This window comes from Convolutriloba macropyga, chromosome 3 (genome assembly GCF_964194025.1).
Source record: "Convolutriloba macropyga chromosome 3, txConMacr16.3, whole genome shotgun sequence".
Lineage (NCBI taxonomy): Eukaryota > Metazoa > Xenacoelomorpha > Acoela > Convolutidae > Convolutriloba > Convolutriloba macropyga.
This window is the reverse complement of record NC_134470.1, coordinates 37,384,087-37,398,654: the sequence shown is the minus strand read 5'-3', so window position 1 is coordinate 37,398,654 and position 14,568 is coordinate 37,384,087. Positions and strand designations below refer to the sequence as shown.

The 14,568-nt window shown below is 35.5% G+C and overlaps 2 protein-coding genes across 9 annotated transcripts in view; one reads left to right on the top strand and one right to left on the bottom strand.

Moving 5' to 3' along the window:
• The window catches only part of LOC142336181 (uncharacterized), a 545,590-nt gene that overhangs the window by 97,593 nt on the left and 433,429 nt on the right, over window positions 1-14,568 (top strand). The gene's annotated exons all lie outside the window — the stretch shown is intronic.
• Window positions 1-14,568, bottom strand: part of LOC142336180 (MAP kinase-activating death domain protein-like) — a 178,553-nt gene that overhangs the window by 117,209 nt on the left and 46,776 nt on the right. For all 8 annotated transcript variants that reach the window (XM_075384803.1, XM_075384810.1, XM_075384806.1 and 5 more), the window contains exons 9-12: window positions 11,300-11,380; window positions 10,779-11,123; window positions 3,533-3,755; window positions 2,489-2,752 (exon numbers count right to left, since the gene is read on the bottom strand). In XM_075384803.1, coding sequence (XP_075240918.1) covers window positions 2,489-2,752; window positions 3,533-3,755; window positions 10,779-11,123; window positions 11,300-11,380 — 913 coding nt within the window. The remainder of the gene's footprint in view (window positions 1-2,488; window positions 2,753-3,532; window positions 3,756-10,778; window positions 11,124-11,299; window positions 11,381-14,568) is intronic.

Below are 14,568 nucleotides of genomic sequence, written 5' to 3'. Positions count from 1 at the left end.
GTATACAAATTTTTAAATGACCTCACTTCAAGATCAATCCGGAAAAGACAGAGTTATAATTTTTGTTAGCTCTAATCCTCTAGACGAAACTGCATTAAAAGTTGGAGACAAATTGAAAAGTTCGAAAGCGGAAATCAGATAACTCGGTGTTTATATTGACAAAGACCTCAGATATCAAAAACAAGTAAAAATTCTTTTGTCAAAAATAGCCCAGGGTATTAAATGCATATATGAACTCAGGAACATAATTCCCACTGTATAAAATTATTTTGAACTCTTTTCTCAGGCATGTTCAATATTCTTATGTATCACTTGCAACTATCAATCAAAATCTCGTAACAAACTAGAGAAGCAGTTGAATTGGGCCATCAAAGCTTGTTTTAACAGACAAAAACTTGACTCATCCTCAGATCTTAAAATGAACCTTGGTATACTACCTATTTCGCTGCTTTTCGATTACAGGGCTGCCACTTACTGTCATAGCATCATGAATAAAAAGAAGCCTGCCTTCAAGCTCAGCATTGAAATTACCAACAGCAAGTTTTTATATACACGAGCGAACTCAAAAAACTTTTACACAGACAATTTCAAAATGCAATTTGCATGAAAAAATATTATTAAGAGAGGTATTCTGCAGCACAATTCTTTCCCAGGAAATTATTTGTCAATGTCATACAGTCTTGCAAAGAAGAAATATATAACATAACCCACTAACGTCGGGCGAATTGCTCTCAAACGAACGGCGAGCGGTTGGCTTCGTCAACAACTAGCCACGGTTTAGTGACCAGTTCAGGGCACAGATCAGGGCACTACCTCTTTATCCCGTTTCAAAAGACGAAAGTCATATGGGTCAGACGAAAAATCGACCAAGAGAATAAATTGCATAAAGGACAAAAAGGATTAATATATTAAAATAAAAATTAAATTATAAATTAATGATATTAAATCTTGAAGAACATTCCATTACATCTATAAACTATGCAATAAAATATTATCAAACCCTAGAGGAAATTCCGTGTCTCTTGAGGCCAGAGAAACCTAACGAAAGACAAAAAATTGCAACCTTTGTTTAAAAAAATTGCCAAAAGTTGTTATATTAAAAAGTTCAAAAATAATCCATGGCCAACAAAAAATTTCCAGTACCTTATTATCAAACCCTATCGGAGGTTTTCTGACCCTTGAGGCTCAAAAAATCTGATTAATGACTATAAATGTCAAAAAATTGAAAAAAAAGGCAAAAAATATCAAAAATATGCCAAAATTTGTGACGTTAAAATCTTGCAAGACATTCCATTTACTCTAGAAACTATTCAGTGACCTATTTTCAAACCCTAGAGGAGGTTCCTTGGCTCTTGAGGCTGATAAACTCTAAAAAACTACAAAAAATTTTAAAAAAATTTTGAAAAAATTTTAAAAAAATTGCTAAAAAGCTAAAAAAAATTTGTAACATTAAAAAATTGAAAAACTATTCCTTTGCCATTAAAAATTTTTCAGTAACTTAATTTCGAACCCCTTAGGATGTTTCCTGGCCCCTGGGTCTGGAAAGACCTGAAAAGGAAAAAAAATGTCAAAAAATTTGAAAAAATTGCACGTTTTGTCAAAAAATTGCTAAAATTCGTAATATTAAAATGTTGAAACCATTCCATTACAACCAGAAACAATGCAGTAACCTCTGATCGAACCCTAGGAGAGGTTCTTTGACACCTAGGGCTGATAAAAATCAAAAAATGTCAAAAACTTTCAAAAAGCTTTAAAAAAAATTGCAAAATAGTAAAAATTTGCGTTTTTAGCAAGCGGTTGTTCGTCAGTAGCTAGCCACGGGAGGGGTGGGGGTGTACACCGGGGGTCTGATGGGGAGGGGTGGGCAACAGTGGGTGGGGGCAACAGCGTGGTGGGGGGTGGGGCAATAGGCGGGGGGGGTCAACAGTGGGGTGTCTCCTCTAAGAACCGCCCTTCACACCATAAGTATAAGTATAAGTCTCAAAAACAGTTTGAGCTGAGACAGAGCTGAAAAGCTCTAAGAGCACCTAATGCCCGCTGGGCGCTACCTGTTTATCCCGTTATTGAGGACGAAAAGTCAAAAGCGTCAGACGAAAAATCGGTCAAGCGAAAAATCGCATAAAAAAAGACCGACAGGACTAATATAATTGCTACAAACTTCGTTTGAGAGCAATTAATAAGCAGTTTTTTCTTAATGAATACAAGAAGGACCCGAAGAAAACCCAACATGGTTCAATTACTTGGAAACAATTGAAGTTCAATTAAATTTCTTTCTGTTTAGTATTGAATTTATGTTACTGTCGTCTCTCCCCGCCAATACAAGTGACTTCTCTATTCGGTCGATATTTTAGTTATTATAAATTATTAGTTTTCTATGTTTGTAATTATCAATATTCTACACTGCCTATCTCTGTAAATTTTACTATGATTGAAACATTTACAGATATTAGGAGAAATACTGTGTTCCTTTTTTTTTAGCTATACTCACCGTTAGAAGATGGTGTGGGAGGAATACAATCTCCATTAATGTCTGCACTTCTCATGTCACACACGAACTCTGTCAGAGACGAGTAAGAAGATGAGGATTTGAGAGAATTTACATCAGCAGAAGAATGCAACGTCTGGTGGTGATGGTTACCACCCATCCCAACTGATGTGGTTCCAGCGGAGTTTGGATTTAAACCTCCACCGGCTCCTCCACTGATCGAAGTGCTGACATGCGTGGAAACTGCTTCTTCGTCAGCGCTCTCGTCTAGAATCAAAAACTTCGAGAAACTAGCAAAAGAATCACTAAACCTCCGAACAACTATAAAAACATAACCGACTAGCGTCGGGCGAATTGCTCTCAAACGACCGACGAGCGGTTGGCTTCGTCAGTAGCTAGCCACGGGGCACGGGAGGGGGGGGGGGGTGCACCGGGGGCTGATGGGGGGCAACAGCGCGGTGGGGGTGGAGATAATAGGGGGGGGGGGCTCTCAACCTCTAAGAACCGCCCTTCACACCATAAGTATAAGTCTCCAAAACAGTTTGAGCTGTGAAACAGAGCTGAAAGGCTCTAAGAGCACTTAATGCCCGCTGGGCGCTACCTGTTTATCCCGTTTTTGAGGACGAAAAGTCAAAAGCGTCAGACGAAAAATCGGTCAAGCGAAAAATCGCATAAAAAAAAGACCGACAGGACTAATATAATTGCTACAAATTTCGTTTGAGAGCAATTAAAAATTGATTGCAGGTATCGTCTGAGGACGAATTGTAAACAATTTTATTTTGTTTACAGGTATTTTGTTTTCAAACAATTTTATTTTGTTTTCAATTTCACAGAAAATGAACATATGCGCGAAATTACTATACGCAGAACGAAAACGCCTCGCCTCTAAAACCAACGAACCTCAACCCTATCATCAATAATTCATTGATTATAAGTTTTATATACTAGATATTATAAGAAACTTTTAGTAAAAAAAACAGAAATACACTGTTCTCGACACGTCACAATGTTAAATCTTGACCCCGTAAAAGTTATCGAACCACCAACCTGTCAAATTGGCGTCCGAATCGTCTTCTTGTTCCTCTGGAACTGACAGGGCAGCAGCAAGCGAAGAGCCCTCGGCACACACAGGGAACACAATAGAGGTCAACTGGTGGGAGTACCACTTGGGTTTGTCACCAATAACCCCAGGATCCACAATACCTGTCTGGATACGCTGGAACGTCATGTTATTTGGAGACAGACTCCATTCACAGAAGTATTCCACTGCCTGAACATAGGAAGCTGCCGATTTAAAAAAGTCAGACCAAAGTCCAGGGGAGGGGAGCCTTACTCCGGTATGACAAATAATTAAAAATCCGAAATTCAGAAAAACAACAGTTATTTCTAGCAAAAACTTAGCCGCCAAATTGCCAAAATCGCCGCTGATTTCTATACAATATAATTATTAAGCTAACCTTAGATAAAACATAGCTGGCAGAATACCAGAAAAAACCGCAATAGCTTCGCAGATCCGCAGTATCAAAAATATAGTAAAGAAACAGACCAAAAAAGAAACTTCATTTTATTATATGCGGATTTTATATTTTGATTAAGATTCTGTTTAACTTACTGCTTCTTATATCAGTTGCTCACAAATAACTTTCAGTTAGAGTGAAACGCACTCACTTGACCTTATCAATTTGAATAAAAGTAAAAACATACACGGCAGATTGCCGGAAAATGGCCGCCGTTGATTCCAATAAGCATGATTGGGATTGAAAGAATGGAAGATATTGAAAAAAAAAGATTTTTGTACAAAAACATTTTTTAAGTCAGATTTATTTTGATGGCATTTCGTAGTTGAACATAACGTACTTCTGTTTCTTAGAGAGAGGCTACAGGGGCTACTATCAATACCAATAAGCATTAGAGATGGTAACTAAGACTTATAGGAACGACGTTCAAATAACGGGCATCTAAAATTGGGCTTTATGGGTTTATCCCGTTTCTATTTCTGACTTCAATTTTTTATACTGACTCTGTTCATTTTGAATTCATTTGCTGAGCAACTGATGTTCAAAATCACTTTTAGCAGAATGAGAGAAGAGAGAAACTAGCCTAGAGAAGTCAAAAAGATATAACGCAAAATGTTGAAAAAGCGGAAATGAAGTAAAGCGAAACATTTTTTTATTCGACAAAAAAATAGGAGCGCTATAATAGCCGGCTGAGAAGATGAGGGCGGCTATTAAAAAGTCAATTTCAGATTGAAGTAATTTATGAGAGTGGGATAAGTCACGGTTGACTCACGTACGCATTTCTGTTGAAATTTCATGAATGAATGAACAAAAACCAGATTTGAAGTGATTGTGACGTCATATGGTCGTAACAAAAATCCTGACGAAACAAAAAAAATAACAGGACATGTATAAAAAAATAACAGGAATTGAATAAAAAACAGAAAAACTTAGAGCTACTGTTTTGACCAGCAGATCAATTGAACACTGCCAGCCAAAAAAGAAAAACAATCTCAAAATATGAGAAACGAAAATAAACAATTTAAAACATAGCGAGCAGATTTCCGGAAAATAGCCGCGATAGACGTTTGTTCCCTTCCATGGAATTGAAAGAAATTAAAACATAGTCGGCAGATTGCCGGAAAATAGCCGCGACAGACGCTCGTGGCCCTCCATGAATTGAAACACCTAAAAAAAAATAAGATAGACAAATCGACCACCAGTCCTTCAATAGACCACTAGACTTTTCGGGTTAGCTTCGGACTGTCAATTTTTGACACATACGTTCTAGAAGGAAAACACCCTTAAAGAGCTATTTCAAAATTGATATTCGAAATCAAAAACTCACGACTAATAATCACAAATTAGGGCATACAATATTGGCACTACTTAGATGCACACTATTAACTAGTAAATCTTCATAAAAAATTAAAGTTCCATAAGTGAGTTCAGAAGTCATTTTTTTGAGTGAGGTAAGTCACGCAATTGACCTAAAAGCAGAAACGACGTCACGTACACAAATTTTAATTGCAAAGCAATAGAAGTCACTGAAGTCAGTTCCAAGAAGTCAATTCCAAGAAGTCAGGTCGTAAGAATCATCGATGGAGACGACGAATTAAAAAAAACCACGATGTCCCCAATAATAGCCGCTATAGCTTCGCGGCTAATAAAAATAAGATAGACAGATTGACCATGAGTCCTTTAAAAGCCATAAAAGAGTTTTTTCAAAATTTAAATCCGAAATCAAAAACTTGTGACTCTAATACTCCAGAATTAGGGCATATACCTTTGGCACTACTTAGGTGCAAACTATTGATCTTTAACTGGAAAAAGTTCATAAAAGTTTAGTTCACTAAGTGAGATCAGAAGTCATTATTAGTGAGGTAAGTTACGCAATTAACCTAAAAGCAGAAAAAAGACATCACGCACAAAAATTTCAACTGCGAAGCAGTAGAAGTCACCGAAATTGAGAAAGTCAATGGTCGCAAGAATCATCGATGAGGACGCCGAATAAAAAAAACACGATCTCCCTAATAATAGCCCCTATCGCTTCGCTGCTATTAACAAAACTATAATCATAGCTGAAACTCTTGAAGCTTTAAGCCTGTAAGCCATAAATGAACCACTTAAACATACCCAATTACCTACGTAGAAGCCTTGAAACAGCTTTATTGGCAAATGATAAAAATACCTAATGCACTATGACCGGACTTTATCGATTTATCCCGATTCTTTTGGTTTTGCTCTTTTGACACTGACCATATTCATTACATTGCGTAATTCAATGAATGAAAGAATTTAAAATCTATTTAGTTGAAACATTGAATGAGGTAAGTTAGGATCAAAAGTTAAAAACGAAACCGCGATTAAAAACGATAAGATAAAGTGATCACATTGCATAGTTCAAAGAGAAGGAATTTAAAATCAATCAGTTGAAACAGTGAGTGGGGTAAGTCAAGAGTCAAAAGTGAAAACCGTGACTTATGTAAAACAAAAACGTGAACAAAAGGTAAAGCGAAAAAAGCAAGCGCCTAAATAGTAACCGTTGAGAGGTGAATATTAATTACCATGGACTAGACGAAACCCCTTTTATTAAACACGAAGTTTCTTGTTTAGTCAATGATGTTTCATTGAGAAAACACGAAACTAGACCTGGATTGGACTATGGTTCGATTGGAAAAGCCACTTAAGAAAAATAATCCGATCGACAAACCGATAAAACAAAAAAATCAAAGTCAAATTGCTGCGTGGGAACAAAAGATAACTAGCCAGAACAAAATTCGAAATCAAAAATCAACCTTAAAATTCGAAATCAAAAATTTTCAAGCTGGAAAATCACTAGCTTTTTCGCTCTACTTCCGGTTTCAAACATAGGCGTGAACAAAATAGCCACTTAAATTGGCTTCAGAAATCATGAAATGTTTGAACAGATCATGAAATAGCTGCCAGATTGTCAGAAAATAGTCGCAAAAGCTTCCTAGATCGACAGTCTCAAAAAGATAAAAGAAACAGACCAAAAAAGAAACTTCCTTTAACTAAATGAAATGCCGAGATGCTATATATTGATTAATAATCTATTCAACTTATTGCTGCGTTTATTAGCTGCTCTAAAAAACATTCAATTAAGTGAGGTAAGTCACGAGTGACCACGCCCAATCAAACGAATGAACAAAAAAATCGCTATACTAAGAGTGAAAACTTACATCACGCAGGCCATTCAGTTCAAATTGCAAGCACGAATGAATAAAAAAGCCGCATCTGAAGAAATTGTGACCTCATGTGGTCGTCAGAAAAAACTTGACATTAAATTAAAAAAAAAAACAAAGCAGGACAAGTCCTCAAATACGTTCCAAAGAATTGAATAAAAAACAGAAACATACTGGACTTGACTAGCCGATCAGCTGAGAAATGTCAACGCGAGGCACAGTCCCACCAATTTAGAGAAAAAGGAATACATTAGCAATGCTGAAATTCTTGAAGCTATCCCATAAAAGATGCAGTTAAAAATGAACATAACCTACGCACGAGCTTCGAAAAGTTTTTAGTGGCCCTTTAACATAGAATCTGGAGAAATTTGAATTCACTACTTTACGTAATTCAGTACGTAGAAGAAATTAAAATCCACTCAGTTGAAACAGTGAGTGAGGTAAGTCAGATGTCAAAATCGTGACTTATCTAAAAACGTGATCAAATAGTAAACCAAATATAAAAAGGGATGCGCCTAAATAATAGACATTGGGAGGCTGACGGCGGCTTTATCAATTTATCCCGTTTCTTTTGATTTTGCTCCTTTGACACTGAATGCATTCACTACATTGCGTAATTCAAAAAAGGAAGAATTTAAAATCCATTTAGTTGAAACAGTGAATGAGGTAAGTTAGGAAACAAACGTTAAATTCGTGATTTAAGGAGGAACGAAAACGTGCTCCAATGGCAAAGCGAATTAAAAAACAGCCGGAAGACTCAAATTCACTCGATCTAAAGCTTAACTTACCACCTAGTCAACCACCAATGGGAAGAAACAACACCATTTATTTAAGTATACGTGATCAAAAGTTAAAAATGAAACCGCGATTCAAAAAGGTAGGATAAAGCTATCAGATTGCGTAGTTCAATGGTAAAGAATTAAAAATCATTCAGTTGAAACAGCGAGTGAGGTAAGTCAAGAGTCAAACGTGAAAACCGGGACTCATGTAAAACCAAAAACTTGATCAAACGGTAAAGCGACTTAAAAGCGCCTAAATAATAGGTATTTGATGGGCTGACGGCAGCTATTAGACATTAAAAGACTAGCGCTGGAAAAATTGCTCTCGAATGACAGCTTCTCATTCGAGTGCAATTAACAAGACATAACCGGCATATTGCCGGAAAATAGCCGCGATAGATGCTATAATAATCAAGAATTAGGGCATAGAAATTTGACTAAAGTTCATTAAGAGAGTTCAGAAGTCATTTTTTGAGTGAGTAAATCACGCAATAGACCTAAAAGCGGAACAAATGACGTCACGCACACAAATTATAACTGCAAAGCAGTAGAAGTCACTGAAATTGAAGTCAATTCCAAGAAGTCAGGTCGCAAGAATCATGGATGGAGACGACGAATTAAAAACATAGCAGGACAAGTCCTGACGAACAATTCAAAGAATTTTCATTGACTAAACAGAAAACTAGACCAAGAACGGACTATGAATGGATCGGTAAAACAATTTAGAAAAAAATCCGATCCAAAAAAAAACGAAAAAACAGTAAACATCAAAGTCAAATTGCCGCATGTGAACAAAAAACCACTAGCGAGAAAGCGAATTTTTGTTCAAACACCGTTTTCTCACTCTACTTTAAATTTGGAGCAAAAAAATTCACGCCGCCAAACCACTCGCTTTTTCGCTCCACTTCCTGTTTCGGCGTGACCAAATCACTACTCTAATTTGACTTCAGAAATCATGAAAAAGCGTGAACAGATCTTAAAAACATAGCCCGAAGAATTCCTGAAGCGACTCGAAGCGTCAGAACTTCAATAACAAAACCGTAATTGCAACGGAAGCCACTAACTTTTGTATAAAGACATTAACTCACTACCTTTCCAGGTCCGCTCTAAAAATTGGTGAAACTTAAACCACTGTCAACAAGAGAAACAAAATGCAGCAAAATTTATATTATTGAAAACGTTTGGTAACGTTAAAAAATCCAAAATAAATAAGGAGGTCAAAAACCTGATAGTCTGAAAAAGCTGACAAGGTTATCAATAGCCCTCAAATAATTCATGGTTCTAATCTGAAAAAGATCGCGAATGTCATAACTGGACATTTTGGAAAAAACTTCCTATCAAACTCTCAGTACTGCCTTGAGTTGAATGAAATCAATTGCAAAACAAAGAAATGACGATAATCTTAGAAAAAGCTGAAATCATCTTTTTCAAGCTGACTACTAAAAAAATCAATATACCGAAAATAAATGTAGGTGACAGGACAAAACTAGAATGATACTAACTAGAATGTAAATATGGGCACAATGTAAGGAACACCGTAACAAAAAGACATTTTTGATTTTTGAAAGTTAAAAATCAATTTAAAAAATTCAAGAAAAACGCATTCATTTCATTGTTCAGCATTCAAGACATAGAAAAGATAACTAGTGATCCGATACAAAGATCTATCATCCTGAAGAGAACAAAAAATAGGAAAAAGCAGACTTCATAAATACGAAATATTTTGCAAAAAAAATGGTCAAAGAACTTTTAAGTTAAGACTGCATTTATGAAAAAGTTTTAACTGTTTTTTCAAAACTTAACGCCAAAAAACGATTGAATTTTTATTGAAACAAAATTAAAGTCCCTCATGTTGCACAAAAAAACTTTCTTGCAATTACAACCAAAATACGAACGAAAAACTGACCAAAATCGGAAAAAAATTACCAAAATCGGATTAGCATATGTACAATCTTATGAAACAAAATTACATCGAGGTAGAAAGAGGCGTTGAGTATAGGAATTATCAAAGAGAAGTTGCCATATTAACTGATTTCTGACAAAAAGACGGTTAAAAGATCCAAAAATGAAGAAATTAATATAAAAATAGCCAAAAATTAACTAAAAAATCGAGAATTATGTGCCAATTTTCAACTTGAAACGCATTTTCAGGCTCTGCAAAACACTGTGGTATTAATTTCCGAGGTTGACATTTCAATGTAATATCGAATAAAATTTATTTCTACAAGAAATCAAACTAAAAGCAAAAAATTCGGCCACTTAGACGAAAAAACGATTATCTATATGTGCGATTCAGTCAAAAACTACTTTTGAAAGTCAAAAAGTCATTCACTAAACGCAGCGCATGCTCAAAAAACTTCTCTCGCTTAGCGAAAATTTGTTCCCCGAGACAGCTTTTCTCACTTTCGCTTTTAGGTCAAAATGCCGCGTGAACAAATCTACTTCCTGTAAAAAAAACCGAGAGAAAACCAATACTCCTCTTCGAGTCGTAAAAGACAGCGCCCCAATACAATTCAAATTCTTTGAATTGTAAAAAACACGATGTCCTCAATAATAGCCGCTATCGCTTCGCGGCTATTAAAAAAGAGCGCCTAAATGAGAGCCGTTGAGAAGCGGACGACTCTATAAGCAATACCAATTATTTAAAATTCCGATTGAGAGAAACTAATCAATAAAGTAAAATTAGTCGAGGAAACTCTAGACCGGCAGTATCCGATCATTATTGCAGGTGACGCCAAGAAATCATTGAATTGTCAAGTATTTAAATTGAAAACGTCTTTCCATAATTTGCTACGCATTTTTATACGCATACCTGTGTTCTCGCTAGTTTGGCAGTAAACGCAGAGTGGTTCGGCCGTGACTTCAGAAAACTGTTGAGTTGAAATGCAACAACTGGTCTGGGAAAGAGTCTCAATGTTCGCATGTGCTCATAGTGGTTGGCCAGTACATTTTGGGAACTGAAGAATTTGACGAGAGCTACTCGAGTGGCAACATCGATTGAATCAATGTCGTTTCCAAAGATGTAGGGGTTAAAAGCGTCTCTGACAGATGGATCATGTTTGGAGTTATCCGACTTGGAGTTGGAGATACTGAATCTGGATAGATCCACTTCGTCTAAGTTGCGGATGGGCTGAGGCATAGACATGCTTGTTAAAGCCTAAACAGAACGCATTCACTCACACACTGTCTCGTTTCATCAAAATAAGACCATATCCTACAGTCAAGTTATTTAGATAAAACTCTTGGAAGCATACCTTACCACCATAACTTAACAAGGATTTCAATACCCAATCAATTTGCTGAAGACAATTGAAGTGAGGCAAATACACTAACTCCTTTCAGGTGGTTTCTCAAAGTAGTTGCTTCTGGTTCCACGATCCGAGGCAGCTCCTCTGCACTCAAGGGAACAGTTATCTAAATGCATCTTACTTTAAATTAGACATCATTGAGCGAGCTGCCCTCTCCCTAGGGAGTAGGTTTAAGTCAATATTTTAGTGGTCCGATAGTGTACGACATGATCCATCAGCAATAGAGAAACCAAACTGTCTAACACCTCAGACAACGAAAAACCAAAGACCAATAAAAATCGGCATCTTCGCAAACGACAGGACCTGCTCAGATAACACTCAACTTTAAAAAAGTTGTGCAAAAAAGTTCGTTTCTGTCACTGCAATTTACATTCAGCCATTGTTAATAAGAGGTACAGATTTTGCCGATTGGTGATGCAATATATAATACCCATTTGAAAAACGGTTTTTACAATCTTAAAGAATCCTAAATTCCAGCAGTTTTTTATTTTAAGTATTTTTTTCTCGTTTAAGAGGTTTTAAATGCCTAAACTGATAAATGTTGTCTTCGTTGGATAGCGTATAAAAGTTTACGGCTAACCAATATGACTACTTTTATGCTAATTTGGAGGTTTCTTTGCTGCTTTGCGGGTTTTCAGGCTATTTTAGCGCATAACTTTGCCTATTGTATTGTTTTATCTCATTCAATGGAAATTCAAATATGCCGTTTGCTTGAACGAAAATGCCAGGTACCAATTCATCTCGGTATTGTTGGTATAACTGTTTTGTTTACAAATTTTACAGAAAATCGATATATTTCGTAACCATTTTTACCAATTTCTTGCAGTTTTCTATTGTTCTCAAAAACTAGAGACCCTTGTGAGCCTATTATGGCCTGCATATTGTGCGAGCATTTCAGTTTTTTCAATTGCATAAATAAATCTTTTTCTTTTAGGAGCATTTGTATTTCATCAAGAAATAATTAAATTTTTCTGATTTTTAGTTGGGTTTTAGGGCTATATTTTTGTTCTTTAAATGTAAACTGTTTTCTTCCTTTTCATGAGCGGCTTTAGCAACAACCAATTCAGAGATCGTTTTTAGGCAGAGGCGACTCTTCGAGTTGTTTCTGGAACTCTTCCGACTATGTTATTCTAATCGGTGACACCTATCTTTACAGGATACAAAATCAAATGCAGCACGTGAAAACAAACTTTTAGATCAATTCACTGAGAAAAGTCAAAGCCAGAGAGAAAATTTAGATTCAATTGTTGATCCATATTTTTATGAGAAAGAACCAGAAAATTTGAGAACATTTCTGCTAATTGGTTTTTTCAAAGCAGTTTTTTAGTTTTATCTCTGATTTTTACACAGTCAAAGTGGTTTTTATCAACTATAATAACAACTGACTGTGCGTTTGTAAGTGTTTTTGACCATCTAAAGCATATATTTGACTTCTACATGCAATTTTGAGCTATTTTGACATTTTCTCGTTTTAGTAGGTTTCAACAATTTTTGTATCGTACTACGAACTTTTTATAGTATTTTTTTGGGTAGGTATCTGAAGTATTTTTGGTGACCTTCACTTGTTTTATTAGTTCGAAAGAAAAAAGATTAAATTAAGCGAAATTTAAGCATATATTCAAAAAGTTTTTGATTATTTCGTCTGCTTTTGCGTTTTCCCAATTGTTTTTCGTGCTTAGTTTTGAACATACATTATCCTCTAGGTGTTCCTGACAGGAGTAGCCACTCCAAAGTAAATTAGGGCAATTTTTGTTGAAATAAATGAAAAAACCTTTAAAAGTTTGCTTGCTCAGTGTCCGAATACGAGCATACAAACGTACATTAGGATATTTAACTAATTTTTCCTTAGATGAAAATCTGAGCTCTTTTGCATTTTTGCCATTGTGGATGCCCTTTTTGTAATTTTCAATGTTTCCAGTTTTCTTCAATGTTTTTCGTAACCTTTCGATTTAATTGATTTCAATTTCCTTGTTTACGAATCAGATAAATATGCATATTTGTCAAATTTTTGATATTTTTTATTTATAAATTTCTTGCCTAATTTGTCCGCTTTGAGGTCTTGGCAAGTAAAAATCTTTGACTCTTTAGAGCAACAAGTCCCTTTGAAGAAAAAACAAAATCGCAGATGAGTTTTGAAAATTCAAAAGTTAACAGATTTTGAGTTTTGAGATCTATTCAGTTCTTATTTCTTTTACATTTGCTCAAAAGCTCCATGCATGTAAAATTCATGTTGCTCTTTCTATCATTTGGTAGTCTTTTTTCAAGCATTCCCCTTTTGTCACCATTTATATAATTTTTTTTAAAAAACAATCGCTTTGGAATCACAACTTGTGAAAAGCTTTCAAGGAAGTGTTTTATGATTTTACTTTTCTCATTTTAATTATTTTTGCCCACTGTTGTCTGCAATTTAATGGTATGAAAAAGTAAGTAGTTTTTTTTAATGAAGAAATGGCTCGCTAGGGCCTACGTTAACTTCGATTCGATTCCGGTGTCTTTCGCTATGTTTTTAAGATCTGTTCACACATTTTTTGACTTTGCGCTGTCAATGAGAAGTCAAACTTAGACTAGCCATTTTCACGCCGGAGTAGCAAAGTCATCAAAAAGCGAGAAATTTTTCAATAATGCATGAAAAGTGGAGTGAGAAATGTTTGAATGTTCACTTCTTTAAGAACAATTTTTGACGAGCGGCAGTTTTGTTTTTAAGTACTTCAATCCGATTGCTAGAAATGTATATACATCAGATTTATTGATGCATATAGGCAATGGTATATATTCAATGGTAAGCAAACAATTTATGGAAAAAATTTTGGTTTCGAAAAAATATTAGGAATTTTTGAGTGTCTCCCCTATCTGTTGTCGAACTTGTTGTCTTGCGTCTTATCAACATAAATGACAAGTCTCATCGGCCTTGTAACCAAGCATAAATGATATTTCCTAATTCTTTCAGTTTAATGCGCTGGCTTATTATAACTCTGACACGACCTTGTTCCAAAATATTAGTGAACATCCAAAATATTACTGAATATTTGAGTATTGCCCGTATTTTTCGCTGTCTTATTACAATTATTCGCCAATGAGAGGTGCCATTGTCTTTCAGTTTTCTAATAAGACCTAACTTCACCTTTTAAAAGTTTCATATTGGTAGTTAAAGGATTCTGACGTCTGTGTTTTATGCAAAATCTGCGTTTTCATTAAAATTTAGTGCGTTTTTGTGTTTCGCGCGTCTTTTTGATCTTTTTATGGGCTTAGAATATAGTCTCATTGATGACAGGTCTATTTCACTTTCTAATAAAA